Source organism: Eufriesea mexicana, unplaced genomic scaffold, assembly GCF_001483705.2.
Source record: "Eufriesea mexicana isolate 0111107269 unplaced genomic scaffold, ASM148370v2 scaffold4304, whole genome shotgun sequence".
Lineage (NCBI taxonomy): Eukaryota > Metazoa > Arthropoda > Insecta > Hymenoptera > Apidae > Eufriesea > Eufriesea mexicana.
In genome coordinates this window covers 152,894-174,576 of record NW_016912293.1, presented here as the reverse complement: position 1 = coordinate 174,576, position 21,683 = coordinate 152,894, and the positions used below count along the sequence as shown (strand labels likewise).

The window sequence follows — 21,683 nt, the reverse complement described above, 5'->3', positions numbered from 1 at the left end:
TGAAAGTCGGCGCAACACGGCGGAGAAATTATAAATTTAGGTAGCTAGCTGAGACGTTTCTTAATAGGGGACTCGTTCAATTACGGGGTAAAAATTAACGAAGACGAATTACTTTCAGTCCACGCGGTTTTGGTCCCGCCAACAATAAATACGACCTGGGCAAGCTTTTGGTACGATTTAATTTACGTGCCGAGGGACAAAAACCCTCTGCATAGGCAAAAATTGTGAAAAATATTAGAGCGTTCTTATCGATTAAAGAAGTAAATATTTAAAAATTAAAAATTCGAGCATATTGCGATTATTATAGCTTATGATCTTGAACGCTAAATGGATGATAAAATAAAAGCAATATTCTGAAATCAATGAACATGGTTGAATGCTACTGAACGATCACTACAAATGCTAATAAAAAAATTACACATTTTCCTGGAAAAGAATTTCAAAATTCTAAGAAAATGACCACTTTCGAAAAAATTCTTTTTAACGGGTTCCTTCGTAAAAATCGTACAAATCGTGTCTGGAAAATGGTCTAGAATTTTATAAAGAGACGGATCCATTCAGGAAAATTTCGTTGAAACACACTGTACGTCTCGAGAGAAAAATGTAATTCAAGTTTAATCTACTGAGATACTTCCGCACAGAAAATAAAAAGAATTTAAAAGAAGGAAAACGCTGTATACATCTTCCTAAGAAGGAATATGAAAATTCGGAAAAAAATCCGGCGGGAAAAGTCCTTTTTCGCAACATATCTTTTTATCGATACATAAGAGTACTGAAAAGCAAGATTCTTTTTTCGATGGTATGTCTTTTGCAGATTCCAGTGGCAAAAAATTTATCTTCTAAAAATTTAACCAATATTCTTGCTTCCCTAAAAGAGAAAACACGTATCTTATATATCTTATATATCTTCCCTCAAAGAGGATAAAAATTCGTGAAAAAGAAAATTATTGCGTCAAAAAGATCCTTCTATTTAATGTAATCCCTTTTAAAAGTCATTCAAATCGTGTCTCGAAAATATTCCAGAATTTTTAGGACCCGAGTGTTCATTCGCGTTTCTAAATTTCAACGGGCCACCCTCTACGTCCCCCACGAATGAAAAATTTGGCTGAAATTTAATCTACTAGTATCCTTCTTGCCAGGAGGATGAAAAATACAAACGAAGAAACAAGCAAGAAGGAAATTCCTTAATTTGAAGCTTATTTTCGTATCCCTAGATAGATGTAACCCCTTAAATTTGCGGGGTTGGTGGGCGCGCGAGGCTCGCCAGCTTAAAGCCAGAATTAAGGAGCGAGTTACTGCTTAAATGTTCGTACGGTCGTAAAGTTTCGCGGCACAGAAGCAGAATTCGTAAATTCGTGTGACAGAGGCGCGGCCGAGCCGTTCCGCTCTGCAGAATTGAGTTTTCTTACGAAAGCTCCGCGATGCTAGTCGTCCTTTGTATTCCGTAGACACATTTCAATTTCACCGTCGCCCCGCGTCCCTCCCGTGCTCGGTTCGTATAATTAACCGCTTCAATTGCACGATTTTATTTCGAAGGACGTAAGTCTGCAGCAGAAGCCGGCTTTCAGCCGCGTCAGCGTTCCCCAGCGTTCGGGTTCTAACCCTGTGTAACAAGCACGTTCGAACGACGACGATCTCGTTGGCAGCGGGCGATGTCAAGGAAATTCGTAACGTCAAAAGTAGAAGTTAAAGGGTCGTTCGTAAAGCATCCTGAATGCGAAATGCAAAATTTCGGACGACCAGAGATACGCTGGCATCCGTTCACAGGGTGTCGCTCGCGATACACGAGTCAGCGGGACGTAGCGTATGCTATTTGGGTTAACTTCTACCTGAGGGACTGGAGACGGAATTTTGATTGCGAGATCGAAAAAGCGAGGTGTCGGGAAAAATGTGGGGAAAAAATATTTGTTACTTTGCTGACATTTCCTGATAGCTTGGGCTTCAAACGAATTTCTGGGTACGAACAACAATTATATTCTTTTTTAATACTAGAACTACCGATCTTTAATGGGTACCTAACTATAACGTGCACAGATTATAGTAATTTCAGCGGTACGATGAATACGAGTGAATACATTGATTACAGTTCTTTCTTAATACGAGTTGATACCAATTTTATTCTTAAAGCAGGTGTATGTGTTCGGTGATTGCAAAACGGAAAATTCTGGGACCAGTCATTTTCACTGGATTGGTAGTTCTAGTGTTAATCCTCCATTGAATCGACTTTATTAACATGCACATACTATATCGATTTCTATATAATAATAGTAATAACAAAAATAATAATAATAATAATTAATTTGATATTAATCTTTTAAATATGTAATAATATTTAAAAATTAAATACCCATAATTAGATAACATTATGGGTATTTAAAAATTAACCCTTTCACTCCTGCAGATGTTGTATGACGTCAAACTATAATATGACTGCCGGACAGCAAACGTGATAAAATATGCATAGATTTCAAAACTATTAGAGCTTAGAAATTTTATTCTGAACGCAATTCGACTGTTCTAACGTGTCCTGCCACCTCTTAGGATAAGAGAGAAATTTTGTTCAATTTGTTAAATTAATTACAGGGCGTTTGCTACTCTCTTCATAAGTGAAACCCCTCTTCAGGAGTGAAAGGGTTAAACGTCGGAAGCTAAGAATTGACTGGTCTGAAAAATCTGCTATGTCTTTAATTATCGATTGGAATAATAAATGCGATTTATCCTAAGCCATCCGCGTTAAGAAATTGAGAATAAATAGCAGTGGAAGAGATTAAGAATCAATTACGTTGTAATTAGAGAAGCTCATCAAGGACCGTCCCTGCAGTTAGAGTAAACGAGTCGTAAGTACTATTTCAGGCACGTGATTACTTTCGATTATTTACAATTAATCTATCCCGAGTGGTCGATCAGATACAGATTCGATATATTGAGCATAATTGAACGATATTACCTATAGAAGTGTACCAATACTGTTGATCATGGCGCACACAGGCTAACCAACCTATTACCACGACCTTTGATGCGCCTAAGATCGATACACATTACTAGCTATCACCTGTATATATCTCTACACATATCCTATCCGTCGTGATTGCACAGGGAAAGCATATTCATGAGCTGGTGCACTGGTACACCTGCTGCAACATTTAAGAATCCGCTCGGCTGTGAGGTGCTATTCTCATGAAAGATTCGTGAAACGGTTCCCACCTTCATATATTAAGCTTATCTTATTAAAAATGATAATAGCCGATGGTTATCTCCTTCGTAAATCTTTATACAGGCGATCCGGGGAGGTTCGAGTAGAAAAATATGAAAAGATAAAATGTAGATAAAAGATGAAAAGATAAGAGATAAAATTTCGCGAAGAAATTGAAAAATAGATAATACATTGCGTGACAAAATGAACATAAATTCCGTCACTCAATACCACAAACGAATTAATTAATTATTATCCTCGTTAAATGAAATTTTTATCATTCACAAATTAATTTAAACGTTATACATAAAATATATAATTTTATTTAACCTACGATGAGGTGGCATTTAATTTCGGAAAAGAATCGAATTTTTGAGAAACTTCCGAGTAATATATCTCCGAAATTAGTCTGCTTGCATATTGGTCCCTAATCCCAGAATCTATACACGTTTCAAGATCCACGTATACAAAATCGCGACATAAAGCTTCGGGACATAAATAAAAGCTGTGCACTAGAAAACCCAGTCAGCTTTTGCATCGCACAGTCGTACAGCATTTTGAGTATTCAATATACTCGAATCTCGCGAGTATAGTTCTTAACATATACCCTATTACGTACACTTGCGCAACACCACCGTGCCGCGGAAATTGCGGAAGTCTAGGAACTGGAATCCTTTACAGAAATGGATTTCGCATAATCTCCCTTTAACACTTTTTTCCTTACATCGGTATAACGTGAGGAATAACTTCTGTTCCCGTCGTGCCGTTTATTACGGTTATTTCAAAATCACCTTACAATACATCGATATAAGCCCTCGCCCGGTATCATTGGATCATAGTAACTACAACCGTTGCGGATTACACTACACGTCGATTTCAAAATTTATAATAGCGAAACCATGTTAACAACGTTACACAATCTATGATTCCACAATATTCCAAAATATAGCTTCGTTAACTCCAGCATACAGAAATTTCAAATCCGCACGATAGAAGCTACTCGTGCTTCAATAAATACACGAAAGCCAAACACGGCTGACCAAAAATTTAAACTCGATATTACCTTCGCTAGTACCAACACACTCCCTATTCTCAGTTTCAAATGTTTGTAAATTCTCTTAAGCACGCTACAAACCTCGATAACCTATACCATAGGTTTGAAACAACCTAATATCCGAAATTTTTCACGTAAATTTTAACTAACAAATTTATCCTAGCAATCAGTAACTGTTTAGTCCAAGGGAAGAAAAGAAAAGAACAGAAGAGTTTGAAATCTCTTCTTCCCTATAGTAAAAAATTCTTCCAGCCAAAATTTTCTCATGTGACCTCTATGTGACCTACTTAATTCGGACAATCGAGGTCCTGCGATATAATTGTACCTTGAAATACACGCAGGAGATCGTCAGAAGTACGGCGCAATTGCAAAACCGCGGTACAGAATGTTAAATAAATACGTAATGCAGAAAAGGAGACAAAGCGAGACCGCGTGGACGATTTCAAAGAACGCGGAAAAACCGCGTACCTCTAGGGACAACTGAATCCCGAATCCGCCAAGTACAAACCCATTTCCCAAAAACAAATAGCAGGAAGCTGACCTAAAAATCCCAAGTATTCTCGAAAAAGACGGAAACACCTTTAGATCTGCGAATTAAACGAAACACGAGCGCGGTACCGTGTGAAAGGAAGCGTTCCACAAAGAACACCGAGACGGAAATCGACAAAGGAACCAGCACTTGGACCCGACCTGGCCGCGGCGCGCGGACTTCCGGCAAGCGATACTCCGCGGCTGGAATCGTCTGTTCCTCTTCTCTCATTGTTAATTCCCTGTCCGCGCGGCAGAGGCAGCACCTTCGTACACACGGGGACTTCTCTCCGTGCTAAAAGGGAAATCCCCCCGGGCAAGCCGGGAACACGCGACGACAACGAGGAAAGGACGCGGCAAAAGTTGTCACCGGGAAAAATGCTCGACGGAGCGAAATAAAGAAACGAATTCGACGAGACGCGGTGTGTACGCGTCGTATAGGAAAGGCGCGTGGTAAAAGTGCGAAAAGAGGGTAAGGATGAAAGGAACGATAGGAAAAGGACAGGCGGGGGATGAGACAGTCGGAAAATTCCCGCACGCCTTTTCGCTAACGCGGCACAAGGCACTGAAGGCACTGATCTTTATGGGTTTCCATATTTTACGAGGAACACGAGCTTCTTCAGCTGCCCTCAGGCGCCTATGCGACGTATTGTTCCGGTTTTCGTGAAACGTCGTTTCGCTATCGGGCCCGATCCGAACAGAGGCTGGATAGTTCGCGGAGGAGACGCGCGTTTATGACGCCTCGAACCACTCTATCCGGATGCTTGACGGATCGATGGATCCACTTCTCTTGGCTATCCGTTTGTAACGAACGATTCTTGCCAAGGTGACACACAGGGTGTATTTCATGCATGCGTGGCAGCCAAAGCTCCACGATGGATGAGCAAAGTTCCCTTTTGGGATAAATAACGGAGACGATGGGATCTTGTGACGAAATAATTGGTATGCATTACCTATTCGTGTTCCATAGTACCCAGATGAGAACTGTTCCCAGATAAAATGAGATAATTGACCTGGATTGGCGATGGACCGATTAATTGCTGGGAATTTTGGGTTATCGAAAATACGTGTGCTTGGATTAAATTAGGAGACCGTTCGTAATAATCTGAACACCAGCAGGCACGGATACGTAGGTTGAATCCTGGATCTTCAAAGAAGGAACTTCGAATTCTTCCAGTACTTTGATCGCGAAAGATGAATAGAAATTTACACATACTGAAACGCGATTTTTGTCGGTCTAGTGGTCAGAGATTTTAAACGGCAAAGCCAAAAGAGCGCGGCTCCCATTGGAAAACCGTAAGATCAAAACCTCGGTTCATAAACAATTTCTCCCATTGGTGAAAGCTTTCACGCAGCCATCGCCGTGGATTCAGTGATATCTCTGGTTTCATTCGGTAGGGTATCATCGGCGAATGTTTAACCGCAAAGGCTGCTACCTTTTAGCTGCGGGTACGTGCAAAGTATTCGTCGCGATGTGCACACGCGAGTGCACTGCGTGCGCAATAAAGGAACGGCTGGAAATTCCATTTAACGGGGGAGGGAGGGAAACCAATGCTTGCAAGCTGCTAGCTTATTGTATCTATCGGCCTACGAACACGTGCGCAGGGTTACTCGCACACGTACGTGTTATTTAGCGTGCACGGTCAAAGTGGAAACACGTTTTCTCGTTACGACGCGACCTCATGAGAAAGGCTTCTTTTTCCAGCGATATATCGCCGGTGTAATGCCTGTATCGTGCGCATAAAAGCACGCCGTACACACAGCGGGACGCGCATTGTTTCGTCTCAGCACGAACCGCTTGTTAAAGTTAAAAATATCCGGTAGAGGCGCAACGGAGGAGGGACCGCCGCGGATCGTCTGGAAGGGAGTAAGCGAGACAGAGGCCGCTAGTGTTCGTTCACCTCGAGTCGTCGTTCGACCACTCTCGATTCGCTCCAGCCGAAGGCCGTTCGCGCGAATTCCGCTACTTCCCTCTGGGAAAATATTTGCCTTAATTTCGAGCGTCGACGGTATTCCATGGAAACGAATCGAACCCCGGTTACGGGTCTCGGGCGCACGCAAATGCCGCGCCAAGTCGACGTGCAAACAGAAGAAGGAACACCTGATGCGCCGAACGCTTCTCACGGAGATGTTACAAATCGGAAACGTTATGAGCTGCTGGAAGTTCATACCCGAACGCATTCCGAAGGAAATAGGCGAAGGATTCGCCTGGCCGAATTATTCTTGACGCTCGAATTTATTGGCTGGTCTTAGAAGTTTCAATATGGTAAGTGGAATTCCATTTCTTTGGATGTTTGAGAATGATACTTGGGTAATGGGAGGATGAATTTCGATGCAGACGGTGTTCCGATTAATTTTGTAAATCTACCTATGAATAATTTTAATAATTCTTTTACTTCCTTGATTTTTAATCGCGTGAACTGTCAGGTTATTAGTGATTATTCATCGAAGTATTAACCCTTTGCACTCGACGACTTTTTGGCTAAAGAAGAGTAGAAATTCAAAGATTCTCTACTAAAATACTGACGATACCTTTTTCAGCAATAAATAAAGAATTGTATAATAATAGAATTGTAGAGTTATTTCATTTCGAGACCTCGCATACTGTTACATTATATTAAATTTGATATATTAATTAATATCGATCTTCCAAATTTTATAAAATGGTGACTGAGGGTCACCTCTCGACTGCAAAGGGTTAATGGCGTTTACTTTCCTTCATATTTTCATTTTTTTTATACATACTAATTACGATTAAAAATTTCAACGTACAAGCTTCTACAAGCATCAGAATATTAATATCTTAGCGAATAGAGATCGATGCAGTTTCAATTACTAATCAGATAAATTCACCCAGATGTTCTGAGAGCATCGAAAATCCAATCCACGGTTGGGAGCATAACATGTATTTCATTAGTAGGAGAGAGAAGAAAAACTCCAGGAATTCCATAGACGACATGCGGTCCGCCTCCGGGACGAAACGACTTCTAGATATGCATGAGCTTCTTACGTTTCAGAACTCTGAGGACCATCTGTCGCTCGACTTAAAAATGACATCCGGTACCATGATTCCTCTCTCAGCTATTCCCTCTTTCGACCAATTGTAACAACACTTCGTCGTTGAATTATTTGGGTCACCCACCGATAAAACAAACAGGAAAAATCCGTTCGCGATAAATAAATCGTCCGTCATGACACGCTGCAGTTTAATTAAACGCGAGTTTAATTAATTGTCAGAAAAGAGGGAAACGAGAGAAACAAATGTTAATTGAGACGAGGAGGTACTAATTATTCTCATTAGTTTAACCTTGTTCGAAGTTCGACGGGGAATTATCACGAATTGGCGAGGTCAGCAATTCCCACGAATTTATATTTCACATGCAAATTTCGATGATTATAAAAAAATTGCTTAAATTGAGAAACGGCGGGGAGATCTCTAAATGCAGATTTAATTTTCAATTCCATTTTCCGCGACAAAAATACGAACTACCATCGAACAGTTGCAAGATTCGGGGAAAAACCGATATTTTTTTAAATGAATATTGAAAAAGTCCATACACGAGATTATCTGAAAAAGTTCGAATTAAGTTATTCAATGGATTATAACAAAATCAAACGGTAATAAGCATGCAAAATTTTATCGTGTCAATGCTATTTATATTTCCTATATTTTCATGCATTTATTTACGTGAAACACGTGTGTCGTGGAAAAAGGTTTACACCGATGACACCACACACTGAGTGCACCATTAGTTTCGTATTGCGAGAATTCAGGAAAAGCCAGCAACTGTTAAGGCTAATAGTATAAAAATAGACATTCGACTAATCCTTTATCCTAAAACAGAAATATTATGGTCACAGGATCCTCATTTCCAAAATGTTAAATTATTCCACGATAAATTGAACAAATTGTTGAGATCTCGAAATACTATCTAAATTTGAAAGCCTGACTATCATCTAGCGGCAGTGTGATTTGAATACTACAATCAAACGAGGTCATTCTTGATTTTTCTCAAATTCAAATTAAGCCTTTCTACTCTCAGAATATTTTAATCCGGTCGATCAGCGACATGAGAAACGGCGGGGAGATCTCTAAATGCAGATTTAATTTTCAATTCCATTTTCCGCGACAAAAATACGAACTACCATCGAACAGTTGCAAGATTCGGGGAAAAACCGATATTTTTTTAAATGAATATTGAAAAAGTCCATACACGAGATTATCTGAAAAAGTTCGAATTAAGTTATTCAATGGATTATAACAAAATCAAACGGTAATAAGCATGCAAAATTTTATCGTGTCAATGCTATTTATATTTCCTATATTTTCATGCATTTATTTACGTGAAACACGTGTGTCGTGGAAAAGGGTTTACACCGATGACACCACACACTGAGTGCACCATTAGTGTCGTATTGCGAGAATTCAGGAAAAGCCAGCAACTGTTAAGGCTAATAGTATAAAAATAGGCATTCGACTAATCCTTTATCCTAAAACAGAAATATTATGGTCACAGGATCCTCATTTCCAAAATGTTAAATTATTCCACGATAAATTGAACAAATTGTTGAGATCTCGAAATACTATCTAAATTTGAAAGCCTGACTATCATCTAGCGGCAGTGTGATTTGAATACTACAATCAAACGAGGTCATTCTTGATTTTTCTCAAATTCAAATTAAGCCTTTCTACTCTCAGAATATTTTAATCCGGTCGATCAGCGACAGCAGTCAGGATTTTGCAGCGAAAATATCTTGAAATTAAAAATTTTGATTCGAAATATCCGTGAGTTTCTTTACAAAGTAGACCTATTCACTGGCGAGAACAAAAGCAACTAATAAATTGCATGTTAATAACATCGTCATAGCGTCGTCAGTGAAATATAAAATATCAAATCTATTATTTTCGAATTTTAATATCCTCACCGTTCATAGCCACCATAACTACTAAGAAAAATCACTATAAATCGCCTTTTCACCTCAAACATACTCGCCTTACAATATTATTAATAAATAACAGCGGTAGAAATCGAATTAACCCTAAACCTACCACGACCTAAATGATCATTTTCAAAATTTTGATTAAAAATTTCGTATTTCAGGTTATCGCCTTACTTACTCGTTTTCGTGATTTTTTCCATAATATGCATAGAATTAATTTCTTAATTTTTCAAAAATTTTCCCCTTTACAGTTGTTTTATGCAGCATGTTTTATTCCTTCATTTATCGGTCATCTAGCCGGTTGTGGTAGGTTCAGTATTGACCGAAATACCTCGACACCAAATACCCATATTTAAATTCCCTTCGCAATCCCCACACCCGCGATAATTACTTCCCGGGAGTCCTTTTCCCCCGATTTGAAAATATAATATTTACTCTACCCTTCCCTCTGCTATACCTATACAATTCAACGTTCGCCAGCACCTCGACAAGAAGAGGGTTCCGGCCGCCTGCCGACCGGAAAAACGAGGGAAGCATCAGCGCGTAATGGGGTTAATATCAAACAGATTCTTCGAAGGTCAACAGGCTCGTTATCGCGGCGAACGCGTGGCGCAGACACCGGTGTAACGACGACCAGTCTACCTGTCCGCGCTACCTGGCATGCCATTCAACGTGAATGGAACTTAGCGGGACTTAACGTAGGCATTGTACGAAAAAAGTGAAAGGCAAGGCCACTTGCCGGCAGAAGCTGAGCCGCGACGAAAGAGCGGGAGAGTGGGTAGGAACGGGGAATGGCTTTGACATTGGCAGTGACCGTTTCGGTTACGCGGTTGGCCGCGTAGCGCGACGACTTTCCACGAAAGAACGTTGGAGATGGAACAACGCGAGGAACTCGCTTGCACACGATAGATTCCCAACGAACGAGCGAAACGGAACGAATTAGACGACGGCGATGATATTGCCAGCCGGCCGCGTCGAAACCCGTGCGCATTATATCGACGTAATCTGATTGGCCGCGATATACCGTGCATTTGTAGTTCGTAACGCGGCCGCGCACTGAGCGTGGCGGCGCTGCTGTCGGGGAATTTCGTGTATATTCGAATAGCAATGGCGCGAGATTTTTACCGCAATGTGGGGTTAATTTGTTGCATGTGAGAATACTTTGCTGGTTTATGACTATTTTGTTTTGCCATTATGTGAATGGTTATTTACGAGCCCGGGGTTAATGAAGATTCGTGTGTTTCCTGAGGGTTTTTAATCTTTATTTGCGAAATAAGTCGAGTGTGTTAATTTGCTGTGCGTCTTGGTTAATTGACCCGATCTAATGGGAAAAATACTTGGATTATAATATCTGTATTATTATATATAAATATGTAACGGTGATAGTTGTGTAAATAACTATGAATTTACATGTATGTTGCGGTGTGTTTGATTATAATAACACATTAAATATTCCCGTGGGCGAGTTATACTTGAACTAACAAACGAGCATATATTGTATTCCAAAATCATAAACGAAATAACGTGATTAAAATTCTACAGGAAATATGCACGGTAACATTTATCAAAAATACTTGTTATGAATATAAACGAGTCCAGGAGTATCAATTATGGAAAATAAAATCTAACAAAACAGTCTTTAATAATCTTTTACATAAATATATCATTATTAAAATTAATTACACGGGATAACAAGGTGACCTTATTATTTTTATTGAAATTCTTTTTGCAAATTTCGCTGTCTCCATAAATAATTCAAAATTGATCAATTTTCTCTGAAAAGTTTCTTCATTGGCTACAAACTTCAACTACAACGTTCCTTCATAAGTAAGCAGGCCTTGCATACTTGCTTATATTGCTTGAAGCATATCGAATAACATTAGACCGAGAGTTTATTATACCTCGCAAAGACAGAAAACAATGAAATCGATCCATTCTCGTCTATTTTCATAACGTATTATTTCCCAACAATCGAATGGCTTTTGTCCTCGAACTTTTGCAAAATTACAATTTAAACCAAAAATTATAATCTAACTTTCATTCTGCTTATATAACAAACATAATTTGGATGCATAATTCTTTTTCTCATTTTTACTGAAGGATCGAATACGATACACTTATCGTATTTCACACGAATTTCGTAACAGGTTATCAAATAACTTTCTATATACGATCTCATCCAGGACCAATATTACCTAACAACTGCAATCTAACTTTCGTTTCATTTATGTGCCCGCTCCAAAACACCAGGACCCCTTTAACTCATAATTTTTCGCAAATCTTTACCAAAAGAAAAAGAAAAAACCAAATACCGAAACACCTGTTCCATTTTACGCGAATTTCACGCCACAAATCTCACTTTAAAGCTCCAAATCGGTGCAAAGAATCTCTCCAGATCCGCTCACACGAATGTCGGAATCAAGGGACAAAATTAAAAGGCCGAGTTCTGCGACCACGAAAAGGTTAAAACGCGTTGAATCATATTTCTCGAGCGATAAAAGAATCGCGGAAGTTCGGTGCCGAGCGTGGAATGAAATAAAAGCTGTGGAAATCGAGTTCGAGGACCATGCTAGCAAGTAGTTTGTTGAATCGATCGAAGTGAAAACTAGCCCCAAGCGAAAACGTCCTGACGATTTTTGTCGCAGCAACAAGTTGGTGGGTGGGAACCGTTCGGCCTGCCTTCGAAGCTGGATACGCATTATTGTAATATTCAGCGAGGTGAATTCAAAGCCGCCAAAGGAATCTCCGGGGGATTTAATGTAGATCAGTTCATTTAACTGAACGTGAAACGCGACCTGCTAAAGATTCGGGGCCATCGGGTATAGAATTCGCCATTTTAAGCGAGACCGCGTGAAAAATTGACTGATTGCGAGTCGCGGTGGGATAATTTTGAGCAATTCGCGAAATAATATATGTGGGAATAATCGTTGCGATCGTATTCACCGGATAAAAGAGAAATCATTAATATGTATTTTTGGAAAAATATTTGGGGAAATTTGATCAGAAATACGAGGATTGTTTTGGAGGAAATTGTAAATACAACACACGATATAAATTTAGACAACGGTGATTTTATCAGATATTTTGATAACAGTTTAATAAAGTTTCTAATTTAATAATAATTTTATATAATAGAAGATTAAATATTTTTCTATTTGGAAATTTCACTTCTGATAACAATTACGGAGCAATTACACCGTATAATTGTTATATTTCAACTGAATGCGCAAAAATTTATCCAAGTTTTCATATAATTTGAAAAATTTGATTTGTTGGTAATAGTTACTTAACGTTATTGTCCAATCGATAAATTTATATCTTTATTACTTTTACCGACGGTGATAAAGTAGAACATAAAAAAGTAAAAAAAATACGGAAAAAGATTTATCATAAAAATTTGTGCAATTTTCTAATTTTATTTAATACCTAAAAAATATTCAAGGGCTGACTTAATAAAATCTCACGTAAAAACTTGCTCTATTACAAAATTAATAATTCCCTTGAAGTAATTTTTTATTATCTTGAAAGAAAAAATTATGCAATTATTCAACTCTGATTTTTACAATAGCAAATGTTTCTTGTCTTATCGATCAATTACGAGCTCCTTGTGTAATCCAGAGCGTGCGAAAACTACAGGAAGAAGTAAAGACGCCCATTTGATGGTGTAAGGCGAGGAAGAGAGTCGAGTAGCTCTCGATTTTATGTTGGCCAGCCTCTTTTATTGCGTCATTAATTAACAGAATGATGTGAGACGGTGCGTAAACCTCGCCATAAAGGTTAGCACAGAGAGGACCCTAAAATTAAGTGATTCACTCGTGTCGACAAAAAACCTGTTAGAGTTTCTATTGGTAATTTGACGGTGACATAAAAAGAAATTAATTCCGAACGTTTTGCGACGCGGTAGTAGCACTTAACACAAAAATCCACGTAAATAGTACGTGATACGATTTCGATAGCGAGCTAGAATCGTGTCATGGTACCAGAATGTGATTTCGACCATTTTTCTGTACGCGAAAGATACACAACACAAACGAATTTTACACGATATTAAATAAATAAATAAATTTCAAAAATATATCTGAAACGAAATATTTTTTACCACGGAAATTCTTTTCGAATTCAAATTTAAAAATCGGAGCATTTCACCATTCGGAGCAATGGTATACCATTTTATCGAAATTGCTTCGCCGAAGAAAATACGATACTATTAAAGATTCAATTGGAGCCACCTCTAATAAGATTAACCCGGTAGATTAAAAGTAACCTCCTACTGACCGTTAGAATACGTCAGAAACGGACACCATATTTCATTTTGTCACATTCACTCTCTCGAATTCTCACGTTAACCGCATATACTGTTCGATATCGTATTACAGTAGATCGGAATTTGACACTGTGGAAGGTCACGAGCCGGCGTACGTGCAAAGCTATCAACAAAAATGTCCGCCTCCGATACACGCATATTTGATAACGCGCGAAAAGGCTCGCTGTATTTGGAAGTTGAAGGACACGAAGTCCGTTGGAATATATTCGTCGCGCGACAAGGACATTGTAACGTTCGAAATCGTCACGTAATATACGCAATAGAGGCGAAGAAATATATGAAATATTCTTACCTGAGATAAATCGGAGTCGTCGCGAATCTTAGCGTCCATGGTTTGGGTGGCGTTGATTCCAGTCGCAACGGCGATCAGGAAAATCGCGGTGAAGAGACAGTTGATGGTCGACGACATAGTTCCCCGTTAAGTTGTTCACTGTTCCGAAGAAAGACTGTCACGCTCGCACGAAATTCACCAATCCACTATTCGAGACTGCAGTTTTCGATGATACGACACAGAGAGAAACGAACGATCGCGAAGGATCACGGTCGATGCGCGCGCTCTACTGCACGCACAGCGACGTCGGTAGGCCGAAATCGCAATTGAAACTGTTTTGAAAGTCAGCGACCTAACGGTCGCACGGCACGCGCACTGTCCGATGCACGCGCGACGTTTGAAAGGAGGAAAACGTCGCTTACCGTCAAGCACGAGCAGCGGCGACTGCGTTGGAGAACTCGAGGAAACCGAACGACGAATTCGTTCGGTAGCACGGGAGAACTCTCGGTTGAGAATCAACGCACAAGACGAGTCACGAGAGAAGCAAACGTACCGACTGACTCCACACTCTTTTCGTAGGACGTGTCAACGATACGGAGGATGGCGCGGAACTGCGCCCTCTCCATGCCTGGACCCCCGTAGCCCCCACCACACCGCCGAAACGAGTCTTCGGTATACCGTACTGTCGTCTCCCCTCCGCCGCGGCCGACTTTCCCCCTCCCTTTCGCCGCGCGTTACCGTAGTTGTCCGCGACACACATTAAACACACCCGCATCGCGATGTGTCTCGTGAGTAGGAATGGTCATTCGATTCTCTCTTTTGCAAGTAGTTCTGGCCACGATTTATTTCAAGTCATATTTTGGGTATAAATATTGGAAATAATATGGATTCGACGTTTGATAAATAACGTGTTTCGATTAGATTGATTGAAACGAATGAGGGGAAGGTCGGGACGCGGGACAAAGTGATTTATTCGAAAGAACGATTGGATGCTAAGCTATTGAAAAATATGTTTCTACGAAATGAGGTCGAGATGGCCAGTATACAATTGAACGGTTTTACAAAAACGCGATCACTGCGGTAAGAAAATATTACTAGAGTTTCATTAAAGATATGTGTTTACTGTAAACGTGAATAATGTGGATAAAATTGATTTAAATAATAGACCCGAGCAAATTAAAAGCGTATGTCGCGATTCTTTTATTGGCAAGGCGTTAATGGTCCTTTTCATGTAAACTTTTTTCATTTCGATTACAGTGACAGTAATTAAACTAGTTTTTTTAAAAGTAGTATCATAACGAACGTTGCAGGGTTAAGATAATTTAATTGCTATTGATAAAATATAAATGAAGAGAAATATGTAGAGTATTATATAATAATGAAAATATCATTGAATAATGAGAAATTTCACCGAGCTGTTATTTTCCCAAATATTTCAACCACTCAAATATTTATTTATAATATAATCTCAAAGGGTTAAATTGTGCTGGTAATTATGAAAGTGCAGTAAGTCGAATATCCGGACGAAATGATTTCATTATTTAATTTCCGTTCCATTCATTTACATTGCAATGATAAATTTGAGTTTGTAACTTTACCGTAACCAATTTTTTAAATTTATAATATATTAAAAACTCTAAATTTCTTCTAAAGGAAACATATACGATTTAGGCCATTTTTATAATCGCATTATGAACTTTTTCTCAAAATTACATATTTCTTCCAAAATTTTTCACAGAACATTACATTTCTAAATTTATCAAACAACACGTGAAAAATGTTAAAATATTTTTAATAATTTTACAAGTAACGTTGCAGTAAAAATTGTCGCTCCAGAATACGTACAATTAGAACAAAACGAAAGCATTCGATTCAACTGAGATTGCAACTGTATGTCCAATGTGAACCTCGGTTCAACAGTATTACGATTCTATAGATGTTTCATTTTTTGTGTTTTTATCAAAATTCCATCACTATTCACGTGCAGAGAACTCGGCTATGCAACATTGAATTATTGTTCATAAATAACCTATAAAATATTCGCGACTCTTTTATGCTCAGTAAAATTTATAATAGTAAAAATTTCAATGACTGATTCAATATCAAAAAGGATTACAACCCGATACAAAAAATTTCCAAAGATTATATCTTAATCTGACAAATTAATTTTCCATTTATCACGACAAACTGTATCAATTATTACAATTTACATATCCAGCAAACACATACACGTACACACACGTTGCAAAGAAGCAAAGTGTCGAGGCTGCAGCGTCACTCTTAAGCATGATCATGGTGCACGTGACGTCATCCACCCTCTCCTTGACCAACCACTACGAAATCCCCAACTGCGTCTGCACAGAGGGTGACGTCACGTCTTCAGGCTTTTCTCGTTCTACGAGAGCTCTTTCAAGAAGCCGCGAGTTGCCTCTGCCTTCGCTCTGCTTGGTCTGCGAATCTATGCCACTTGAAGCTGTTAGCCAAAAGCACAAAGTCACGCTACATGAAAAGGACGTGCACTCTTAACGCGGTTATTCCATCCTGCTGCGTTTTTTACCGGGGTTTATATCAGCTTGAAAATCCGTTTCTCGTCAGACGAGAACAATAACGTTGCTCACAATGGCCGAGTTACCTAAACCCTGCCAAAAGACACGTTCGTCTGGATCGAGCGACGAGAAAGCGCGAATTATCGGTTAAAGAAGACCAAGGCGGCCAAGTACGCGGAGCTTGTGAATGTACGGTTAAGTACCCTTACTGATTGCCATTAATTAATTCCGGCTTTACAGCCTCCGACCTTCTTCCGTCTTAGCGCCCCTTTAATACGCGCACTCATAGTCGTGACTTCCGTCATTAATAATCTGGCGAACAAGCGGAACCGTAGCAGTCGCGAAATTGCCCTTTAATAGAAAATGCTCGCGAAAGTTTGGCAGGGTAATTTCGTCGGCGAATTAAAAGGTGTCAGAAAATTCGCCGTTCGTATTACGTTCGGCCGACCAAGTCGATATAATTGTAAATCCGATCGCGAGTTCAACGAGCATTTCGCTCAGCAGCCTAGGTTGGACTTAGACCGATTCCGGCAACCTCCTAGGGCAATGAGGATTAAGGAAAGATCCCGATCGCGAATATAAACGCAATGGGCTTGCGGAACTTCCCTATTGTTCGCCCTGGTCCAATTGTACATCGAGAGTCCCGCTAAGTTTGTCCCAATCCCTTAGGTAATTAGTACTCTAGGTACGCCTGTTTGACCTCACCGACGAACCAATTTCGGCTTACTTAAGCAAGTATCCTCACGAGCTCGCGGACCTACCAAGGGACGCAAAATCTTGTCCTTTCGAATGGTCCACGATAACGAATCCGAAAGTCCCATTGGACAGTAGCAAACGGCAGACATAACGATTCCAGGGTCTCGCTGCTGATCCCATGAATCCGATGTTCCATGCGAATAATTTCTATGAGCAGGTTCGATATCTCGCCGCGGACGTTCTAAAACAAAAATAGATAATCCGCGGACGTGATCGGGCGGGAACCATCGATCACGCGATATTCCACACTCGATTGAACAGCGTGCCAACACTCTGCAGCCTTTCCGTGCGCGATATGTGCGCGATGTATGCGCGATAGCTCTGTGTTGGCTATAAAGCACTCGCGTGTGACGTTAATTTAACTTAATACATCGAATTCCGCCGCAATTTTTGGACAACGCCGCGGATTCAATGGGGCCAGACACGTGATCGACACGTTTCATCCCGATGAATCTTCCGATGCTGCACGTTAAAACGCCGTGAAAGCGGAAAAGGCACTCGTGTGGCGTCGCGCGTTGAAATTATCGAGCCGCGCGGTTCTGCGAGAATTACGACTGAAACTTTATATCGCGTGAGAATAATCGGACCACGTGGACGGTTTAATGAAACGTTTTATCGGGCCCTGTAACTTTAACTTGCTCTTAACTCGCCGGTCGAAGATTAGTCTTTTCGTGGCCTTGTGAAATCTAATTTTTTAATAGAACTTCCGCTTTTACGTGCATTCGGTGTTATCACTGGATGGTAGAGTGAACACTCTGCACCTGAAGACGATTTCGTCGTTCCCGATATAAATGGACAATCTTGTGATTCTACCCCCATCGAAAGTAACCCCCTTGAAAGTAACGTACGACCAATTTTTAATACGAATTCGCGCCATTTTTAATTTGCGAGGCTATTAATATTCTTTTCGATCTCCGTTTCTGTAATAGAAATTCTGGCTCGGGCGGAGTGTCGAGTAATTTTCAAACATCGGTATCGGTAATTTAATTTTGATAAACCAATACGAGCTATTAATATTCGCTTCGAGCTCTTCTTTTTTATAAATTCTCTCTTGTTGGGATTAATATCGCGTAATAAATTTAATATAATCGAATTACTTTTTAAGCGAAATTATACAGGACCCGTGACAAAACTAGGGATTGCGTAAAAGGATATTAAAAAATAAATTAAACCATTTTCGCGTTGAAAGATGCGAACACGAGGCATCATATTTGAAATGGATTAAATAACGTACATTAATCATATATCAATTTGTTTAAAATTATGAAAAATTACGTCAAGGTTTTTCATTCCATTATACTCACACGCATTAACATTTTTAAAAGGCAATCGCTATACCGAGGAAAAGAGTATCGAATATCATTCCAGCTAGCAGTGGAAAATGAAATGGTACTAATTAAAGTGGAATGCATTTGACTTCCAAACAAAGACAGATCTACATATCGTAATTGACACTCGTAGAATACGTATTGAACACGACACGCTTTATTGATTTAAACGAATCATCTGCCATACTAATTCTCAAAATTGCTCCTCCAAACTACATTACAACACAGCGAATAATTTTTCAAGCCAATTTATATACTGTTATTGTGGTGGTGGTTGTCATAGTATGTTTGGTATAAGTGTGAAGAATGTTTGTGTGGAAGAATGTATGTGTGTGACGAGTATGACTAAGAATCGTGAAAAACAGTTAATACTTGAAGGACAGTCATCAGAAAAAGACGTGTGTAAAAGAGTCTTATATAGATTATATCGCAGAAAGAAGCGAGTCTATTTTAACTAATTCAATTATAATTTGTGTTCTATTATTAAACTGTTAAATAAATATTGTTATAAGTTTATCCATTTACTCACAGTTATTATACTATTGGCTTGGTCAAATAGTACTTTCGATGCTTTTAGCATAAAACAATCGTTTCATTAAATTTCTCGATCACTTTGATTTCCAACCTCCTGTCACCTTTGATTAATTTATATTACAGAAAATATCATCCAAGAAGGAAGATATTAAGAACCATATTTCGTTCTTGAAAGATCAATATTTATAGCCAATTTATTATTATACTAACATACATAGGTACAATTTTATTTCCCTCCTCGACAAAATAATACCATCTTTCAATTCTGCGCGTCATATCTCATTAATTCTCCTCGACGTAATTTCAGTCAGAACGATTTATCCATGGCGTCCGAATTTCGTCCAGGGTCTAGGAATAATAGACTGAAAATAAAGAGATTTCACCGGAAAGGAGAATCCCGGAGTACCAATTTAATCTATACCCTCTGCTGCGGTGACCCTCCGAAAAGGAGCCACCTAAAACGTTCGTTCATAAGGAATTGAAACATCCCGGGACACATTATTCGAGTAGACTGTCGCCGTTCGTTGGAAGACGAAGAACGCTTCGCCGGCTTCGTATGTGACGAGGAATCCAGGGAATGTAAGGACATGCTGGTACGCTTCTCAACGGGGAACAGTACTCCCTCGATTTTCAGACTGAACGTACTTCGAGGAGAAAAGGTAAGATATGCCTTGACACACTTTAGCGTAACCATTTCTGCGGCGAGAACACCGCGCCGGAAGTCCCCTTAGGGAACTCCCTGCAAGATGCAGGGAGTCCAAGTTTGCCAGCGTTACTTGCTACTTCCGGTAAGGAAGAACGCGCTTGGACTGTGGAACAGCGGGGTGGAGGCAAACCGTCGGGCGGGGCTACATTGAGAAACGTATTTGTAAACATACATCCTACCCATGAGGCTCGAGCAGCCCGTGTCGCAGTAAATCCCGGTACATTAATATTAATGCGTCTTCGGCATGTACAACACACTCGTGCCCTCTACTCAGCTGGTTCTCCACATCGCAGAAAGCACGAGAGTTCAACAGAGTTTACGGCACCAAGCGCGTACAGAACCCGAAGCTCTTCACAATATCTGCGTCTCGTCTCTCGTCTCTCTTCCGGCTCGAGTGTTTCTTATGCCCCTCGTTCGCCGAAAATAAGACCATTTTTTTTTATCACTTCCGCCTGTTTCGCCAATCTTTTCCGATTCCGTCGAGATTCATGAATTTCCCCAATTTTTCCTATCTCTTCCCGTAGATGAAATACGTGTATTTCGTATATTATATATGTAGATATCGAAACCAAAACTTTCCAAACAAAATTTTTATAGCGGTATTTTCGAGTGCTTGCATCGTGGAAACATAAGGTCCTGTTTCAGTTGGTTCAGAGTATATAAAAATTTTCCGTAGAATTGAAAACAATACTAAAATTCGTTTAAAGGTACGGGAGAAAGAAACAATCGATGTGGATCATAAATGATAAATATTCTTTCCGTCTCCACGCTAGCCGAGGGGAGAAGTTGATGAAACGTGAAAAGGTTGGCGCCATTGTTGAATCAAACAGCAGGGAAAGGTGTCGCGTGATAATAGAATCCCGCAAAGCAGGGGAAGTATAGCATGTGCGACAATTATGGAAGTGGAACAATTAAGCAGGTTGGACGAGCGAATGAAAGGAAATTGCAATAACTCGTACGTTAAAGACAAAGATCATTTATTTCACTCGAATCTGGTCTCGAACTACTGTACCATTTAAATACCAATGAAGACAAACGTAGACAAACGTAGGCACTGAAGACAAATAAAAGGAAATGTACCTAATTCTTCAAAGCTTCTCTCATTTTTGAAAACCCTTCCATGAACGAATGTTCCTTTGCAACCTCTGACAGCAAGTTGCAAATCTGGTACATAGAATACTCACATCTTTCGACACATAAAATCACGATATTTCTCAATATTCCTGCAGGATCCCGATGGAACATGGACTTCCGTGATGTCGTCGCACGACACGAGTTCCCTTGACTCAGGAAAATAATGATCACATCCAATAGCGTGTGAACCAGCGCCATATCTCAAAATTTACATCCCGCACTCCCGTTCACCTTGACGCCATTTTCGACCAATCTCTAGGTACTCATCCGATCATTTCATCGAGCTAAAAACAACCCTCACGACGTTTCGTCTCCCTTTAACGTTTCTACCAGTACCTCCAGCTTAACACACTTTCAGACACAGAGAG

The 21,683-nt window shown here is 39.8% G+C and overlaps 1 protein-coding gene across 1 annotated transcript in view; it reads right to left on the bottom strand.

Moving 5' to 3' along the window:
* The window catches only part of Fas1 (fasciclin 1 Fas1 domain-containing), a 588,690-nt gene extending 573,778 nt beyond the window's left edge, over window positions 1-14,912 (bottom strand). The window contains exon 1 of the mRNA XM_017905693.1: window positions 14,333-14,912. Coding sequence (XP_017761182.1) covers window positions 14,333-14,449 — 117 coding nt within the window. The 5' untranslated portion in view covers window positions 14,450-14,912. The remainder of the gene's footprint in view (window positions 1-14,332) is intronic.
* Window positions 14,913-21,683: the final 6,771 nt, after the last annotated feature.